A 20,039-nucleotide genomic window follows, 5' to 3' on the forward strand; every position below is an offset into this window, starting at 1 on the left:
AACCTTGCTCACCAGACCCGGGGGGGGGGGGGGGGGGTCGCCGGACGAAACCGCGGCGAACCTTGCTCACCAGTGGCATGGCCGTGGCGGAGCTCGGTGCAGGTGGGCTGAAGCGGTGTTCCTCGGGCGGACGAGGCGGATGCAGGGGCGGCCCAACTTCGATGGTGCCCGCCGGATCTCATGGTTTCTGGCGGCAGCGGAACTCGATCCGGCAGCGGGCTGAGGCAGCGAAGACCGGCGAGTCGGCGAGGATTTGGGGGGCGGCTCGTGCTACTGCTTCCTCCGGCGACACAAGAAGAGAGAAGGTCAGGGGAGAATAGGAGGCCTGCCGGTGGCGGCGCCAGTGGCTGTTGGAGGCGGCGGCCATGGCGGGAATACCAGGGGCAGCACATCCCAGTGGTTGCGCCACCAGAGGGAGGCCGCGAAGGTAGATGCGCCGCCGTTGGTTTGCCGGAGGGAGGCCGAGGCGGTGGTTGCGCCGCCGATGGTTTGCCGGAGGGAGGCCACGGCGGAGGTTGTGCTGGGGCGACGTGAAAGATGTCCTTCTCCTCTTTTAGTTTTTTACAATTTAGTCCGTGTTATTTTCTTTATTTGCAACCCATTATTTTGTGTCACATCACCCTGTCCAGCGAGTCCCACCTGTCATAATCGAGCTTAAAAGGAGCAAACTGGGTGACTAGTGTTTTTTGCAAAAAAATTAAGCCCAAAATTAGTGGTTTTTGGCACAAACATGTAGAAGTGTGGTTCCTGCAACCCTAGACTTCAATGTCGATGTTTTTTGCAATTCACTCATATGGGTATGGTATTGCTCTGTCCGCCCCATACCCTATCCATTGTCATCCTTACTGAGGACCGACGGTGAACCGCTGCAGCCTTCCTACAAGGCATCCACGTACCGTCGGCTGTGTCTTCAACCTGACGATTAATGAGATTATAGTTTGGAGCCAGGCTGGGTGAAAGGAACGCCAGGATCTTTGATCGATGAGAGTGAGGTCGAAAGCCAACGAGAGGTCTTCGCTACTAGCCGGTGCTTCCATGGCGGCGGGGCCAGTCGGGCAGGGGTCATCAGACATGTGTCCTCCTGATCGTGGGATAGTACTGGAGGACCGTTTATCTACGTCCACGGAACTACCCATCAAAGCCCTTTCCTTTTTTAAGTCTCGCATAGTCTTTTCTTTGTGTAAAAAAAATCTAAAAAACTTTGATTCCAAAAGAAAATTCATTTTTAAAATCTCAATCACAAAAGAAGTTGCACATAAGCTGTTAAACTCTACGTTTTGGAGTTCACTATGCAGCTAAGGAAGGAACAAAGATGATAATGTACTGCTACTGAAAAGATGAAACACTTCCACTCACTAGTAAATGCGCACATGCAACACACGTTAATATTTAGGCAATACATTAATTGCACGTGAATATTATGTATGCTATTATTTGTGTGTTAATCTTGTGATTAATGCAATATTTGGTATGGTATTAATTACATGTTAAACACGTTTAACACTCGTCATTGGAGCAATCTAGGTCATTGGATTGACTTAGTCCGATGGCCGAGATCAGTTGGATCTGCCTCTTTGGTTCTTTTTATATTGGTATAGATATCATGCGAACATCTTACATCGGTGGATCGATATTCAAATTTGCCCGGGTTCATTTCACAAGTACACACACATCTCACAGGACGCTAATTCACACTGGCCACTTAAAAGTCTACACCTTCAGTCCGCTTATCTTCACCAAAACTTCAGTTGGACCCAGTGCTCTTTTTCAGCATGCAGAACTTTTCAACTCCACCAAAAGATACGAAGGATCGCTGTGGATAACCTGAACAACGGCGACGATGGAAAAGGGCAAGGGCAAAATTTCATCACCGGGTTAATATATAATATGAGAAAAAAAAATCATCACCGGGAGAAGCACTTCGCTCAAAGGTTGAAGATCTGAGCTGGCCAGCTGCGCTTCCGGCCATCTGAGCTGATTCCCGTGGTTTAAATTGGTATGTCTATGCTGCGGTGCTCGGAGGCCCTCACGATGCTGATGCGGGATCCGATCGTTGCAGCTGGGCATTCATCCGTGCCAACAGATACCGATGAGCCAATGACTGACCCATCCTTTACCATCGCGATGGGCTCTTCGAAGGTGAAGATTGTCTGCGATCAATGAGTTGGCGTGGAGAAAGGAGAGGTGGAGAGGACCACGGGCTTGTCCTTGCAGAACCTGCTGGTGAAGCCGGTGTCGAACCACAAGACAATGCCATGGCACCAGGTTACTCCTGGCACAGCCGCACAACTTTCAGGAAGCCTTAGCTCCAAGTTGGCGGTGAAATCCATTTCGCTTTCCTTCATAGTTGCCAAATCAAAGGACTGCATAAAGAAGAAATAAAACCAACATGTCAGAGTACAGATACCTGCATCGGAAGGATATATGAGGACACAGGATGGAATGTTGTAAACCTCAAGTGCATTTATTAAATCAGGAATCTTGAGTATTACACTTGGGTAGCGAAATGTCAAATTATATCTATAGAACTATTCGATTTATTCAGCTCTGTATAACCATTAAACAATTTCAGCAAAAAAGAGGATGCTTGAGAAGTGACATAGCCTAAGGCCCCGTTCGGCGTCACTCCGCTCCACGGCTCCGCTCCGGGAGCGAACTTGAAGTAGCCACGTCTTGATGGCGACCCGTGAGGCGTCTCGTGGCCGGCGGCTGACGCTGGCGTTCCGGCCATCCGCGTCACCACCGGCGTCGTGCTCCCCGGCGGAGTGCTCAGGCGGGTCCCGGTTCTCATGCCTGGGTGAGGATTATAGTTCTTCCGACGTGGAGAGCTCGCCGGCCGTCGGCGTCAAGATGGCTTTGGATGTGTTGGGAGATGGAGAGGATACGACGGACTGGACTCCGGTGGTGGGCAGGAGAAGGAAGAGGAAGGCCGAGCTTGTGCAGGATTTCTGGGTGGATGCCGGTTTTCCCACTCCGGCGTCGCGTTTCTGGGAGAGGCGCTCGCCATCGACGGCGGAGACACCTTCTGGTTGCGCAGGTGCGGATGCTTCTTCTTGCAGCGTGCAGGAGGATCCCATGGTCGACGGGAGGTTCTGCCGGCCAAATGCAGTGTCGCCGACTGGCTCGGAGGCGGCCGGGCTGCCTCGCCGGAGCACACCATCGTCGCCAACGGGCCTGCGAGTGGCTCGAGCTCCTCGCATGGGCAAGTGGAGGGGACCTCTGCCGCCACGCCGGGTCACGCCGCCGCCCGTGCTGGGGCAGTTCCTGGCCGCGGCCAAGCACGATCCCGTAGTTGGCGGTCCTAGATCGCCGGCGCCGGAAATTGCGTCGGGAACGGAGGCGAGATCGCCGGGCGTTACGGAGACGCGGTCAGAGGAGTTTCAAAATCCGGCAGTCGTGGGGCCCATGTCTCAGGCTGGGCAGGATTTGGGCCGCGAGCTATCGTGGGCCTATCTTCGCCGTCGGATGAGAGCCCTCTGGCTGGGCTACCCTAATGAGTCAGCCACGATCGCGAGCTCCGTATCCACGATCGCTCCTTCGCCTGCGACGTCTACCTCACCTTCGTCCGCCTTCATCAGGCGGCCTCTGCCGCCTCCATCCTCTTCCACGACAACGACAGCCACGCCGTCGCCTCTGCCGCCGAGTTCGTCTTCGACCACCCCCGCTCTTCCTAGTGCTGGCCCCAGTCACTCCTACGCGGCGGCTGCGGCGTCTCGACCGCGGCCGATGACGGGCATGCCACTTTCTCCGCGGGGTGCCTCGACCGCGGGAGGGCTGCACCCTCGTGGTTCGCCGGTCACCGGGTCGGCTTCTGGCGCCTCCCGGCCTCCTGCTCCAGTGATCGGCCTAGCCGGCACGTCGACCCGTCCACATCAACAGCGGGCAGCATCCCCTGCATACATGTATGGGGCACCACAGTATGCACAAGGCCAGGCGTTGCACTACCATGCGCCGGTTGGTGTTGCAGCAGGGGGAGATCAGATGCCTTCGTACAGTACACCGGCCGTTGGAGCTTTCATTTCTTCTCAGTTACAGCCAGGGGTTGCTCTGGTTCAACAGCAGCATGCACCGTTCTCAGTCGGACAGCAAGGAGTTGCTCAGAAACGTAAGAAGAAAAAGCCTCAAAACCAACAGCCGCACTTCGGTAATAACTTACAGCTTGGCTACCAATATCCTCAGCAGCAAGTGCTGATCCAACAACATTTTCCGAACCAGTTGACATACTTGCAACCAACTCAGTACGGGCAATACCATCAGCTTGGGGTGCAGGTGCAGATGTCACAGCAATCACAGTTGCCACAGATGCTGCAGGGGCAGGCCCAAGGTCCTTCCGTGGATATACCAACCCCGATTGCTTCTGTGCCTATTGTGCAGGGAGATACTTCCACGACCAAAGGCAAAGCTAAAAAAGGAGTACGCTGTTGCAAGTGTGCGGTTGACACGCACGCAACGAAGGATTGCAAGGTTCAGCACTACTGTTATATTTGCGACAACATTGCTCACCCGACGTTGCAATGTCCAGTTCTTAAACTTCCTAAGCCCAATGCTTTTGTCTCGGGAGTTGGTGCGGAGGAGACTTACTTTGCCCAGTTGCCAGATTGTGTTGTCAAAGATCACTTGGCACCAGCTCGGTCTCCTATTGCTTGCGTTCAGGTTAGCGGTATTATGGTACCTGCTTCTATTATTGAGAGTCAGATCGCAAGGATATGTCCGGTTTAGACGCAATGGAAGTGGGAGGCAATACCACGCAGGGAGGATGCATATCTAGTTAGCTTTCCTTCTTTCGTGGATTTGGACAGGGTTGATGGTATTAAGATGAAAGTGCCATCGGTTAATGCTCAGATCACAATTTCTGCATGGAAGTCTCAGGAGATCCCGCACAAGATGGAACTCAAACAGCTTTGGCTCCATGTTGAGGGTGTCCCACACACTCTTCGTCATTTTTGGGGCTTGTGGGCGGTAGGCTCCTTAATGGGCAAAACCATTGACGTTGATCTCTTCAGTCTGAGACAACGTGGAGTGATTCGCATTCTGGTAGCCATGATAAATACTCAGATTTTGTTGAAGGAGAAATATGATGTTGGGTCTTTTATTTCCAAGGATGTGGTGGTTAAACTCAAGGGCTATGCATTCACATTCAGGAGAGAACCAGCGGGCTATGTTCCGGATCCGGATTTTACTCCATTTATTTGGAAACGTAAGGGAGATGATACTGATGATGATAACATTGGGAAGGAGAAGGACGACGAGGTGGATGCCTCAGAGCAAGCCGGTCTTTCCTCTAACCCGGCGCCATCCGGTTCTACACCTACTAATGATATTCATGTGTCACATGTTCAAGGACATGGCCTCGGTAGCGCGGTCTCCTCCAAGACGTCGAGTACTGGCTATGTAATGATGGCTGTGACTCCTTTTAACCAAAACCCGCAAACTCCTCGAGGCATTCAGCTAGTGGCGAATATGAGAGCTAACTCACCATTGCGTGGGTGTCTTGAACGATCGTCGGAGGTGCAGCATCACGAGACTCCGGCGGAGGTCATTCATTCGCCGGTGCTGGAAAATGATAGGCCGCCCGTGCATTCTCTTCAGGAATCGGAGGATCGGACAAACATGCATGCAACTGGACGGAAGCCAACCATGCAGTACAAGTTGATGGGCACAAGAAAGGACGTGCATGTCCACCCGAATCACATGCATGCACCAGGTCCGGTGCCATTCCGGCCGATCGAGCAGCTGGCCAGCTCTCAGCCGTCCCACATGCATGCACTGGGTTTGGGGCCGCTACAGCCCACCGAGCAGCTGGTCAGCACGCAGGTTGCCCCCGCCCAACCGACAAATGTTCAGGTGGCGAACACGGCAGGTGGTTTGGAGGGGCCAGACCTGGGATGCTGCGTCTCCGACACGATCGTTCCTGTTCACGAACTGCTGGAGCCGGGCAGGGCCTCTTCTTCGACGACGACGGCCCCTTCTACAATGATCGCTACGACACCGACATTAACGTCTTCGACGGTTACTGTTGGAGAGGGGATTTCTACACCACGGCCACCCCCTCCATTGGCAGCCACGCACATGCAACAACCATCGTCCGAGGCAACGTCGGTCCGTGACACGCTTCTGATGGCGGCCTCGTCGCCAGAGCCGGCGGTTGAGACTATCGGGGAGGGGGTTGCTACTTCACCATCTTCCCGTCCTCCGGCGGCAGAGCCGACGTCGCCACCACAACTGGGGGTGACTCCTACACGTCGAAGTTGTCGGCATATGGTTGCCGACGACGGTTCTGCGGACACTGATGAGGACTCCTTGGCCAAGGCTATGCGGCGTAAAGCAGCGCACAACCTCGACAACCAAGGTATTACGTCGTCATCCAAATCATTTTTAGCCTTTTCTGATACTGCCATTGTTTCTAAGTTGCATAATGTGGGTGTTAGTATTGGAAAGAATGATAAGGATATTTCTTTTTCGACTAACGCTTTGAAACATTTGGAATATGACCGATTAAAAGTTACTCCACGTGTTTCTAGCAAGTCTTATGCCTCCCATACTGATGAGGAGGAGTTGCATGCCACATCAGATGATCAGCTACTCTCTCATTTAGTAGGAGCGGTTTTGGACGTGGGTCTAGATGAACCCGGGCTCAGTTCATTGATTGAGCTTACAGCATCCGGACGTAAATCAAAGACCGCACATTTGAAAAAAGATAGTAAGTCCCATAAGAGGGCGAAGTGTTCTAAATCTCCTATTGTTTTCTCATGAATGGAATGTTTTTTAATAGCAGAGGTCTTCGTGACTTGGCTAAACATTTATTCATTGCGGAATGTAATAGAGAATACAATTTAGATTTTTTGGCTATCTCTGAAACGGGGAGACGTGATTTCTCAGGAAGTCTTCTTAACCGTCTTTCTGGCGGGATAGACTTTACTTGGGTTTCACGACCGCCTAGAGGTCGTTCTGGGGGCATTTTACTTGGCGTAAATACAGGGACTATGGATGTGTTGACTAGTTCGGATGGTGAGTTTCACGTTAAACTCCATATTCGCAACAAGGCCGACAACTTCACATGGACCCTCGTCGCCGTGTATGGGGCAATCCAGGATGAGTTCAAGGCCGATTTTCTCCGTGAATTGGTTAATCTGGCGAAAGATAATCCCTATCCCATTCTTATAGGTGGGGATTTCAATTTGCTTCGATTTCCAAATGAGAAAAGCCGCGGTAGGTTTGATAATCATTGGCCTTTTCTTTTCAATGCTGTCATCGACAGTCTAGATCTGCGAGAGGTTTCCATGATTGGAAGACAATTCACTTGGGTGAACAGTCTTCCCAAGCCGACATGTGAGAAACTAGATCGCGTCTTAATGGATACCGACTGGGAATCTAAATTTTCTATGGTGTTTGTTCGTGCTCTACCTCGTATCGAGGCTATATCAGACCACGCACCCATTCTCCTAACTACTGGGTTGCCACGACCACAACATAGACGCAAGTTCAAGTTTGAACTTGGGTGGTTGCTTCGGGATGGCTTCCATGACATGGTTAAGGAGGTGTGGGAGAAACCAGTAGCCGGGCGTACCCCAATACACACATGGAATAACAAAATGCGTGCATTACGTAAATTCCTTGGTGGTTGGGCTAGGCATACGGTGGGCATCCTCAAAAAGGAAAAGCTTCGTCTTTCATCTATCATTGATGAATTAGAAGCTTTGGCAGAGGTTAGACCTTTATCTGAGCATGAAATCGAGATCAAGAATCATTCGAATGCACATATAGCTAGCATGTTGCGTGAAGAGGAACTCAAATGGTACCAACATTCTAACTCTCAATTTATCCTGAAAGGTGATTCGAATACTAGATATTTCCATGGAGTCGCCAATGGCAGACACCGGAAGAAAATTATTCATTCCCTACAACAGGATGAGGGCACGATTGAGGGGCATGAGCAACTTAAATCATATATCACTAATTATTATAAAAAATCTGTTCGGAGCGCCAGAGGAAGAAAACTTCACGATGGATGAGTCCCGAACAGATGACATCCCCCAGGTCTCCGATGAGGAAAACAGCCTTCTAACAGCCCCATACTCCGAGGAGGAAGTTAGAAAGGCGGTTTTCCTCATGGAGCATAACAAAGCCCCGGGTCCGGATGGTTTTCCCGCTGAGTTCTATCAGAACTTCTGGGAAGTCATCAAACAGGATCTCCTACTTTTGTTTAGCGACCTACATGCTGGCCAACTAGAATTGTTTCGCTTAAACTTCGGTGAGATTATTTTATTACCTAAGGTTAATGAGGCTGAAAGGATACAACAATATAGACCTATTTGCCTCCTTAATGTTAGTTTTAAAATATTCACAAAGGTTGCGACTATTAGGCTAAATTCGGTTGCTGAACATGTGGTTCGGCCTTCACAGACAGCTTTTATGCAAGGCAGACACATCCTAGATGGAGTTGTTATCCTTCATGAAACAGTCCATGAATTACACCGGAAAAAGTTGAATGGGGTGATACTCAAAATAGACTTTGAAAAGGCTTATGACAAAGTCAAGTGGCCCTTTCTTCAACAGTCTCTCAGAATGAAAGGATTCTCCGCAGAGTGGCGCGCTATGATACATACCTTCGTTTCTGGAGGTAGTGTTGCCATTAAGGTCAATGATGATGTTGGACACTATTTCCAAACGAAGAAGGGATTGCGACAAGGTGACTCGGTATCGCCCATGCTATTCAATATAGTGGCGGATATGCTAGCGGTCATGATTGAGCGTGCCAAGGTTGATGGCCAAATTGATGGGGTAGTAAATCATCTAGTTGATGGTGGTCTCTCTATACTTCAATATGCCGATGATACGATTCTCTTCATGGATCATGACCTCGAGAAAGCGAGAAATCTGAAACTGATTTTATCAGCATTCGAGCAACTCTCGGGTCTTAAGATCGATTTTCATAAAAGTGAATTGTTTTGCTTTGGCGAGGCTCAAGACGAGGCCCACCTGTACGCTGAACTATTCGGATGCGGGTTGGGCCAATTTCCTATCACATATTTGGGGATACCGATACATTTATCGGAGACTCACAAATGCTGAATGGAAACACGTCGAGGAGAGACTGCAAAAAAGACTTAGTAGTTGGAAAGGTAAACTGTTGTCTCTGGGTGGAAGATTGGTCCTCATAAATTCAGTACTAAGTAATATGGTACTATATATGATTTCCTTCTTTCAGTTGCCGAAAGGAGTTTTACATTGGATTACTTCCGATCAAGATTCTTTTGGCAAGGAGATAGCGAGAGGAAAAAATATCCGCTGGCTAAATGGAGTGTGGTGTGCCATCCCAAAGACCAAGGCGGGTTGGGCATTCATGACCTTGAGGTTAAGAATAGGGCCCTCCTCGGCAAATTGTTGTTTAAATTACTAACGGAAGATGGTGTATGGCAAACCCTTCTAAGAAGGAAATATGTGGGTTCCAAGGCGGTATCCCAAATATATTGGAAGCCTGGGGATTCCCACTTTTGGGCGGGTCTAATGGCTATGAAAAAATATTTCTTCTGCTATGGATCCTTCTTGATTAAGGACGGCTCGGAAATTAGATTCTGGGAGGACAAGTGGCTAGGAAATGCCACACTCCGGGAACAATATCCGGCTCTATACAACATTGTGCGCCACAAGGGTGATACTATCGCCACGGTGATGGAATCATTTTCGCCGAATGTGACGTTCAGAAGAGATTTAATTGGACCCAGACTACAATCGTGGAACATTCTGCTTCAGCGGTTATCCACGGTGCAATTGTCACATGGGTCTGATGTATTCCGATGGAACCTCCATGGGAATGGACAATTCTCAGCGGAGTCTATGTATAGAGCGTTAATCCAGTCTGATGTGCCAGTTGATAATAATAAGAAGATCTGGAAGATGAAGATACCACTTAAGAATAAAATCATTGCATGGTATCTTCGTCGCGGAGTCATTCTTACTAAAGATAACCTTATTAAGAGGAATTGGCATGGAAGTCCGCAATGTGTCTTTTGTCACCATGAGGAGACAATAAAACATTTATTCTTCCAATGCAAATTAGCTCGTTCTATATGGTCAGTCATCCAAATAGCTTCTGGCTTGTATCCTCCCTGTAATGTTGGTAATGTATTTGGCAATTGGTTGCATGGGATTGATCACAAGTAGAACTCTTCTCAGGGTGGGAGCGCTTGCCATTATCGCTTTGGCTATATAGAAATGATAAGGTTTTTAAATATAAAAGTACGTCTCTGTTGCAGGTTATCTACAGATGTACCGGGACTCTTCGTTTATGGTCCTCTCTATAACGTGTGGAGAACCAAGACCTTTTTACGGAGGTGTGTACACGATTGAAGGATACAGCAAGGGATACTTTTACCCAACATGGGTGGCAGAATGATCTTAGGATTGGGCCCCCTCCGCTTTAGGTGTTTCACAGACTCTAAGTTTCTTTGTATTTCGTCTTTTTTTGTGTGTGTGAGAGGACCTTATTTAGCTGTGTGCATCTTAGTTATGCAGAGGCCGGGTGTAATACTTAAATCTTTTAAGTAATAAACGCCTCTTTTCGAAAAATATCAACAACAGGAAACCGAGCTGAACTCTCTGTTACTTCTTTCCCAATAGATGACATATCAAAGCCATACACATTTTCCCAAAATGGCAAGCTCGTTCCACCTCTCCCGAAACCAGCACCAAGCTATGGACAGAGGGAAAAAGTTACCAAATGCAGAAAACAAAGACAAATAACACATGCAGGCATTGTTAAAAAAAACTTACAGTTGTTGCAGTATCCGGGAGAACAGCACCACCAGGTCTCAGGAAATGGTCACGTGCTTATATAACTGAACTGAGCATGGATTCATAAACGCGCAATATCCCATCCACTCACTAACACATCAAAGCCATTTGGCGGAACTACTATTTTATGGTTTAGCTCTTCAGCCTTGGTATGCACAACAATTATCACTTCAGAACTACGCTTTTGTTCCATTTTCGTATTCTCCTCATATAATAGACATTATTTTTTTCCATCTGCATTCTTATTTTAACTGTGAGATATAAACCTCGACATTTCGGGCCAATAGCGTGCAAAATGTTCTCCTGCCAATAGCGGGCCGTCGTAGTACCTCGACATTTCGGGGATGCAGATGGGCCGCGTGAGTACTAGGGCCTTGAAGGCGACCAGGACAGCACCAAAGGCCCATTTAGCTTAAACACACAGCAACTCTCACTAGCTTTTATTTTCCCCTAAAAAAACTTGCTTCTTTATTTTAAAGCATAATGTTGCCTTTGAGTAAGCTTATTATCACAAAATTTATTACATCCCTGGGGTACCAGATTCTATTGTATCAAACAACAGAGAATTCTACGATTGTGGATGGACAGTTAGAGCATACCTTTAGCCATGGAGTTGTTGAGGACCTCAGCCCCCCGCCGATTGGAGGGACCCCGTTCTCATTCTTGTTAGGTTCAGCGTCATGGTTTTAGTTGTGTGGCGACGGCGATGTCCCTCGATAGGAATAGTGTCTCCCACGTTCTATCCTCGTCCTGATTGTGCGTCTAACATCATCAGAGGGCGTGTGGAGGTGTGCCTCCGCCGCCGGTGCTAGTCTTCAGTTGATCTGTTTGATCCGATCTTCATTCGTCTTTATTTATGTGTTTACAGGTTTAATTCTTCCAATCTACGACTTTCTTCAACGGCGATGGTTGCTGCTATGGTGCAGTGGTTCTACGGGGCCTTAGCACGACGACTTCCCGACTGTTTACTACAAGGTTTGCCCGGCTCTAGCAAGGGAGTGGCGATGATGGTGGCACACCTTCGGCTCGCTCTAGTGTTTGTAGTCACTAGATGACCCGTTGCGCCCATGGCGCAAAGGCCGAGTGAAAGCTAAGTATTGAAAGAGTGTGCATTAAAATATGTAAACACAAAATGGGATTGATGATAGATAGATGGCGGTTGTTTCAAGCATATGCTTGCCCTTTGTTCATGCTAGATGACCCATTGCGCCGATGGCACAAAGGGCAAGAGTGAACCAAGCATTCAAACCGTGCAAGTAAGAATATTTAGAGATCAATCATAAAATCTTGAAGCATAAGGGAAAATATTTAGGTACGTTCATACATAGCATTATATAGTCTGAACTAATCACATGGTAACAATGAGCATAAGAGAGGCATAGGAAACACACAACTGAGCCTGAAAACAAAGGACACATCTTACTGGTTGTGTGTATATCAGAACATAAAACCATACACATTTTCACACCCACACATACTGTCAGCAAAACAAGGAATGTTAGCTGCTCCTGAATTATCTGCAAAACATACGGAAGATGAACAGGACAATCTGACAGGACATAAAATCAGATCTCAAGCTTCTCGACAAAGAAAGCTAATTTCCTACCGCCTGCCAGTAATGTTACATCGTTACTTGGTTATCGCCATACAAATCAGTGTAGTTAAGAATGCTCAAAGGTTGCAGGCTACAGATAAAACCTTCTCAAAATAGGCTTTCACCCCGCTTTATTTATAAAGCAAACATCCATACAACCAGGCCAAAGTAGCCAAGCAACTAAGATGGCCGGGGCAAGAACACGACCATGCGCAAAGAAAGCAAAAAAGAAATAGAGAAAAAAGCCGTCGAGTGGCAATAGGCATAGCAGCACTATGAAGAGGAGAGACGGCAGTACAGATAAAACCCTCTCTGAGAAAAGCATGAGGCAGCAATGACCATATGAAAGGTAAAAACCTACCCGGGCAAACACGACGTTGCATCTCCGAATAGGAAGTGACGCACCAAGCAAAAACTCCCTTTGCAGAGACAACGACACATCCTTAAGTTAGTTCTGCACCCCTCATCAGCATGAAAGCAACAACTCCAGATTTGTTGTAATTTCACCAACCTGAGACAAAAATCGCAAAAAATTATCTAAAGGTCCTAAATAAACGTGTTAAACATCTGTGTGTATTTATATCGGTCTAACCTATAGATTTAGCACATCACGATGGATAATTGGATAGACTGCCATTACCTTGTCAACATGCTTCCATAAGCATGTAGTTGTTTAAATTCGGAAAGTGTATGATACAACAAACGTGGATTGGGTTATTTATACGGACAGGATAATATATAGTTTGATGCATATTCCTAACCAAAGCCTACACACTATCTGATTCTAAGTGTCCACATCCATTTATGCCGACCAATTTTTTGTTTTGCCAATCAGTGTGTGAGTGAAACTTGTTTATCAGGATATTAACATTCCCATTCAAGTTCACAGAATTTTACAAAGGATAGTTTAAGTTTAGTAGTATCAATATTGGGTGAGAGAGATACCCGGGATAGATGACATCAGCGAGATACCCAAGATCTCCAGACCATAGCCAAGATGGTAAGATGACATCACTGAGTCATCTACAAAATGCATGGTGAAATTACCTCACTACAAGGTTGTCTTGTGAATACTTGCAACATATTTAACATGACGGTTATATTGTTAGACACAAACCAACTAAATTCTGAAACTATATCTTGTAAATTTGTTTCATCGGGATGTAGTTTTCATCATATGCTAGTTCACACCATTGGCAGGAATATCATCACACAATAACGGGACACGACAATTAGCTATATACTTTCTGACAAATGGATATGCAAGCACCACGGAGTAAAACCATACAAACAAAAATACATAGAAGGAGCAGGAGGAAAGGTAGAGCAAGAGATTGGAAGTCTCACAAGAGGAGGTGAATTGGAAGGGAAGAGGAAGACGACTATGTGTTGCGGAGGCCTGTGGCAAAGAACAGTACACTCCAACTTGCAAATGAATTTCACTGCAGTGTACGATCAGCAACATGTGTAGTTCAAATACTTAAAACATTAAAGTTCTGTTGAAAAATAATTATCATGCAAAAGAAACCTTCATCATATGTAGAACTATACATCATTGATCACCATAGCTGTCCTCTTGCTGGGTACCTTTTTTATAGGACGCACTGAAGAAGCGAAGATCAATGTGCAAATTCAGATTAGGGGTACTGTAGCTTCATTATCATCCATGACAACTCGGCCTATTCAGAAGATGTTAATCAGCGCACATAGAAGATTTACAGAAGGCCTACAGGGTCCGTGTACTTGGTCAAACAAAATCACACTTCTACTTTTTTCAGAGCACGAGCTATGTCAGTAAACTTTACTCCATAAAAGATGAGAACATTTGTAAAAGCTCAATTGCTAAGTTATGCACTCAAGCAAATATATATATCTTAAAGAATACAGAAAACCACAAAAATTAAAATATGACATGGTATAAACTACTTGTGAAAAAAGGCATCTCCATTATAGACAGAGCAAAAATTGCAAACAAAATCATCTTTTTTTACTGCTCTGAACCCCAGGTTCAGAATGATTCTTAAAATACAAATAGCTGGAGGCCAACAAAGAAAAAAAAACATATAGCACTCGAGTATTGACCGAGGCTTCTCTTTGTAAATCTGGAACAAACACAAACATCAAGCGCATTACAGTGTAAAATTGGATAGAGCTAATTCATTGGAATCATACGGACACACTGGATGCAGCGGCGCGGGTCTTACCTGCGGCGACACGGATCGGAGACCCGGGCGCCATGTTTGGAAAAGGGGCACATAGCTCAGCAGCACACAACGGATTCTTGTTCATTCAAATAAAAGGGCTTTTGTTGACTTAGTCTATTATAATGTGATAGATATATGAAGTACTGATTGTTTCAGAAAGAGAAGTTATTTTGCCATAAAAAAAAGATGAAGCACAAACCTTTCTCGTCGAGCCCGAGTCGTGAACTCCTTCCATAGATCCTACAAACAAAGATGAACACAAAGTTCGGTCGGTCCATGAAACAGGCAGAGATCAAATTAAACGCAAGTAATACAAACCACACCAAGAGCTGAGGTGGCGGCGAGCACTCACCTCGACCTTGTCGAGCTTGCCCTGGTTCAGAACCTTGAAAAGGGCGAGCCCAGCAGGCCTCTTGAACAGCACCAACATCCCCATCCAAGCCGCAGCTCAACTCACCTGGATCGCAAGCACAACCACACAACGAAATCAAAACAATCCAATTTGTTTGGTGTAGCCTATGGCTCTATTATAAAAAAAATACTAACATGATCTTGAAAAACAATTTTGCTCCTATCCAGTAATTTCTACTGGGAATAGCTCACCGGTGAGTATAAAACTTTCGGAACTGGAGTTCCCCTGGTTGGAAAATTAGTATAAACTTGTGATACTAATATTCAGGAGAAACGTAGAATGGTAAATACTAATTTATTTTATGCGATAAGTACTAATTGATATTTGATATTCAGTAGAAATGTAGAATGGTAAGCCCTAACTGATATTTGATATTCAGTAGAAATGTTAAAGGATAATCCTCTAACACTGGATAGCTAGAGTATTATAATTTCTAATTCATGGTAACAGAATTTAGCATTTGCAATTCACCAAAAGAAAAAATTCAACCTCTAGAAATGATAATCCTCCTTTCTCCTGCCAAAATCATGTCACTACCACGGTTCTGTGAATCAAATAAATTGTAATATAAACGAAAGCAACATATGTTGTTTTCACGCTAACCTACCCCCTACCCAATAAATAGTTGTACAATACCAATTGTAAAATGTTGTACATTATCTAAATGCTATAAAATGAGACAAGTTTGGTTATGTTTGTTTGTTTGGTTAGATTTCCTTACAAATCATTCCATTGTTGCTTTTAGGATCTTCACTAAGTTTGTTATTTCGGGTCTGCTAGAAAAACACATAATGTTTCATTTATTTCATAGTGTACTGATACTGCTCATAAGCCGAATAAAATGGGTTAACCTGCTAGTATCAGGTCGTAAATAAACAGTATTGCCTTTTTGTATCAACTAAATTGTAAATCTAGCATGAAGTGAATTGGCTGGCTGTGATATTGAGTCATTATTTTCCTTGATGAAATTTATCACACCCTGGGCTGTGAGTATGACCAAGAAAAGAAAAAAAGGTGAACCTGGCCTCCATGATGCTCCTGAGCTTTATGAGTTCCATTTAGTTTCCTGGTATTTTGCTGCAAAAGTTTTCTTTCTTCTTAAAAGGAAAATTAAAGACACACCCCTTCGGTTGAAACATTCAGCTATCTCTTGATGGTGTTTCGTCAGACCCTGTAATTTCATAAAAAAAATCATATCAAAACAAGTAAACCGGGCTGGCTAAGATTGTTGGAAGAGATGGACCTTGCCTCTAGTGTGGAGCTTCTTATGTGAAGGTTGTACCACTGTACATAATAACATGAAGCAAGTTCTTTTTCACAATAATAATCTTAATCATGAGTCATCACTATGTAAAATCTCAGAGCTGGTAAAAGAATGAGTTCATAGTCTAGACATGTCAATGGTACATCAAGGAACCAGCTGTGACCATACTCCACTATGAGAAGGTCAAAAGCATGGGAAAAAGGAAAATAATGACTCAATATCACAGCCAGTAAATTCACTTCCCAGACAGTCAATTCACAGCTCTGAGATATTGAGTAATTATTTGTTTTACTGGATTTGCTTCTTCACAGCACATGATATCTAATTACAGACCCGTTCAATGAAAAAAGATATCTAGTTAACTGGATTTGTTTCCTCCCAGCTCATGATATCTAATTACAGACCCGTTCAATGAGAAAAGATATCTAATTGCCTTTTCAATTTGTTTCCCGTGTCAATGCAACTGAATGTGATATCCACATACTGAGGTTTTCCTTGTAAAGAAACAAACACAGTGAGTAAACGCACAGCAGAAGACGGAGCAACAAATTAGCATCAGCAATCCTACAAACGAAAACAAAACAAGAAGAACATGAAATCAATCCAGTGGAAGAGCACGCAAATCCTTACCGCACGCAGAAATCGATCTTGACAGGATGGATCACATTCCTCTGGCTCGATCCCGTGCAGTGCCATCGTTCTTGCGCCGCCAATCCTGGCAAGGTCACGAGGGCGTGAGGGGTGAGAAGGACCTAGGGGATTAGATTGATGCGGAAGGAGGCGCACGAGCAAGATGGGATCTTGAGGTAGGAGGAGAAACACCACAGGGCTCCTTACCTTGACTTGGATGTCGAGATCGCCGAGGGCACGTCCTGACCGCCGCCACTACCATACGCGCCATCACCGCCGCCACTACCATAGGCACAGCGAGTAAACGCTCCTGCTCCAGGCTGCCACACGCGCGCACACGACGACAAAGTTATATCACCAGCAAAAGCGCCAAATCGAAATGAAATTCAAAAACATCAAGACAAGATCAAATGTAAGAAGGGGTCACAAAGTTGAAGAAAAATAAAAAACCTGCCGTCATCCTCCAAACCATCAGGAGTCTCACCATAAATTGCAATATTTCTCCCCTATGTATTTAACAAGAGATTGATGTAGTCAGTCAGGTATAAGGTGTTGGTTGTCTAGACTGTCGACAGAGTGAAATCCCAATGTTTCTCTAGTGACCGTCAGCGTCAGGTATGAGAAACAATTCAAGTTTCAGAAAAATGTGTCAATCAGGGTGACAACAGTGCCACGGGTAGAGGTAGACTCAACAGCCATTGACGTTTGTTTCAACCTACACAACTACAGATAGCATCGATCAACAGAAGGAATTTTCATTGCCCATCTAGTGGAAAAACAAATGCTTGCAGAAGGCAACACAGCAAGCACCCATGGCCGGCCAAGTATATGTGTACGTACGTACTTGGCAACCAAACCATGAGGTGAGCGGCATGGTCATCAAGTTCCAATCTTGGAGAATATATAACAACAAAGGGGAGGATGGAGAGGAGGGCATACCTCGGTGGCCATCCTCTGCTGCGGCTGCGTCTGTGCCCGAGGCAACGCGTCGACGACCCGCAGTCCACCGGTAAGATCTACCTCGCCGGCTCGGGCTCGCCGCCGTCAATGGACACTTGAACAGCCAGGTCCCGCCTGCGCCGCGCCGAGAGACGGGGATGGGTCGGGAAGCGGGAGGCGGGTGGTAAGAGGACGGTGGCCGACATGGAACGGGGACACCGGATCCGGCAGGCCGTTCCCTCGACGAAGGGACGGCCACGGCTTCTCGGACGCGAAGGATGGGGGCAGGAGGTGGATATTCGTGTGGGGGAGGGGAGGGGAGGGGTGAAGCTCGCCGTCCAGTGGAGAGCGGCGGCGGCGGCGGAAGAAACCGGGGGACGGGAAGGGGAGAGGAGGCAGCCGCACCCGGCGGCGACTGCAATGGCCCATCGGCTCTCTCGTGGACGCGGCCTTGCCGCTCATCGCCGTGAGTGGCGGCGACCGGGCGAGCGAGCAGGGGAGGAGGGAGGCGGACGGGGGATTGGTGGATAGGGTTGGCCAATCCACCACACGGTAAAAAATGCCCTTCCCTAAAAAAAAAACAAAAAATGCCCTGACAACCCACGATCGATTGGCCACAGCCCACGACCAACCCGCCCCTGCTTTTCATCGACAGAAGCACGCACCGACCGTGTCGCTGCGAGGCTACCCCACGTGCAAGCATGGCCTAAGAGCTGCTCCTGGGCCGAACACGCGCCGTACAGAATAACCAGCGGCGGGATGTTTACCAGGTCGATGTTACCGCAGCCAGCAAGGCTAATCGTGCGTGCAGGATGATTTTGAAACCGCGAGGGCGCTGGATCGGCGGGTAATCTAGCGTTGTTTATATGCTCCGATTGTTAGGTGATCCACGGACTGGTTGTAATTTTTATTATCCCTGGTATTTTTTGTACTGCCATAAGGCCCATAACTGAAAACGAATAGATTGGAAATTTCTCAGCAAAAGATGCTCAACACTTTTGTGGCATTTCCTCGATCTCTTTTCTCACCAACCAATGATTTACTATGATGAACACACTGCCCCGAAGCCACATAATAGGGCAAACAATGCTACTTTGATACCTTGTGAAATTTTCCTTGGCAACACATGTTGGATGTCAGTGTTTATCACAATGCATCAACCAACACATCGAAATAGGACAACATTTCCGTTTCAAAAGAAAAAGGAAATAGGACAACATTTCAATCAATGTCACAATCTGTTTCTGTACAACACATGGGCCGGATAATTTAATGGCCAAGTGGCCCTGAGAGACAGACAACCAAGTAATCGTCAAGAAACTGATGGCTCACTCAATTATGGCCTAATCATGGATATAAAGAAAGCTATGGCATCATTCTCAGCCTGCAGCGTCCAGTGTGTGAAGAGGGATAGAAACTCATTGGCCCACGGGCTGGCCGCGTTGACCAGGAGCATAGTTCTAAAAAAAAGAGCAAATGCTGATTTCTGACATACCAAACAGCCTTCAACCCCTTTGAGCATGGTTAATAATATAGTCTCTCACATGGATATAACATGTTGTCATGTCATCTATAACCAATGTAATAGTCAACATGTATAGTAATGGGCTACAAGAAAGTATTACTTTTCTACCACATGGTTCACCATACACGCTCACATAGCTTCTTGAAGCCCGTGCTACAGCCGGCTGTAAATCTATAGCCCGTTTATCTTCTCTCTCATCCAACTCAGCAAAGATATAATATTTAAAGTCTTACAGCCCGCCTGGATCATCTTTTTTTTTCAGAATCGCCTACGTCACCTTATTATACTTGCTCTTATGCTTTCTGAATGTACTGCTCTGTTTTGAGTAGGCTTCCTACTATGTTCTCAAAAACACACACACACGGGCACTCTAATAGTATGTACCAATAGGAATTTTATAGGGGGTCTCTTAATTGAAGTTCAGTGCCTTTATGTAACAATATGAACATGGACAACAACCAATATAGTAAAATACAAATGGCATGTCCGTGATATAATGAGTACTATATTGTAACAATCGTAAGTACAACAACACAAATCATGTACATCATTAATAAAGAAGACAAAGGGGCATGGTATTTGTGTTTTTTAAACTAAAACAGTAGGTGAATTACATAATTCATAATTTTTATTGAATGAAAAGTGTGTACTGAAGAAAAGAAAATTACATGTTTGTG

The 20,039-nt window shown here is 46.2% G+C and overlaps 1 protein-coding gene across 24 annotated transcripts; it reads right to left on the minus strand.

Annotated features, from left to right (window-relative positions):
• Positions 1-12,493: 12,493 nt before the first annotated feature.
• LOC109766373 (putative nucleolar protein 5-3) lies at positions 12,494-18,386 on the minus strand. 24 transcript variants are annotated; one of them, XR_012201971.1, is made up of 11 exons: positions 17,838-18,386; positions 17,349-17,621; positions 17,106-17,218; positions 16,899-16,983; positions 16,025-16,175; positions 14,945-15,049; positions 14,792-14,832; positions 13,976-14,067; positions 13,736-13,830; positions 13,334-13,411; positions 12,494-12,899 (listed from the first exon to the last, which is right to left on the minus strand). XR_012201971.1 is itself a non-coding variant. In XM_073508099.1 (7 exons), exons 3-7 carry the CDS (start codon positions 15,026-15,028, stop codon positions 12,855-12,857), a joined length of 282 nt encoding a protein of 93 aa, XP_073364200.1. In that variant the 5' UTR covers positions 15,029-15,049; positions 15,139-15,229; positions 16,025-16,286; the 3' UTR covers positions 12,494-12,854. The 24 variants fall into 24 exon arrangements, 5 of the variants coding, with proteins under 5 accessions (XP_073364200.1, XP_073364202.1, XP_073364201.1 ...); XR_012201966.1 differs by having other exon boundaries at positions 13,917-14,067; XR_012201968.1 differs by lacking the exon at positions 13,334-13,411 and adding an exon at positions 15,139-15,229.
• Positions 18,387-20,039: the final 1,653 nt, after the last annotated feature.

The sequence above is a fragment of the Aegilops tauschii genome, chromosome 2, assembly GCF_002575655.3.
Source record: "Aegilops tauschii subsp. strangulata cultivar AL8/78 chromosome 2, Aet v6.0, whole genome shotgun sequence".
NCBI lineage: Eukaryota > Viridiplantae > Streptophyta > Magnoliopsida > Poales > Poaceae > Aegilops > Aegilops tauschii.

Excerpts from the sequence above, each read along its gene's own strand:
- LOC109766373 (XM_073508097.1), bottom strand. Across the intron at positions 17,219-17,348 it reads GGTTTGGAGGATGACGGCAG|CCTGGAGCAGGAGCGTTTAC; the intron begins GTTTTTTATTTT and ends CGCGTGTGGCAG. Across the intron at positions 16,752-16,898 it reads AAGATCGATTTCTGCGTGCG|TATGTGGATATCACATTCAG; the intron begins GTAAGGATTTGC and ends GGAAAACCTCAG.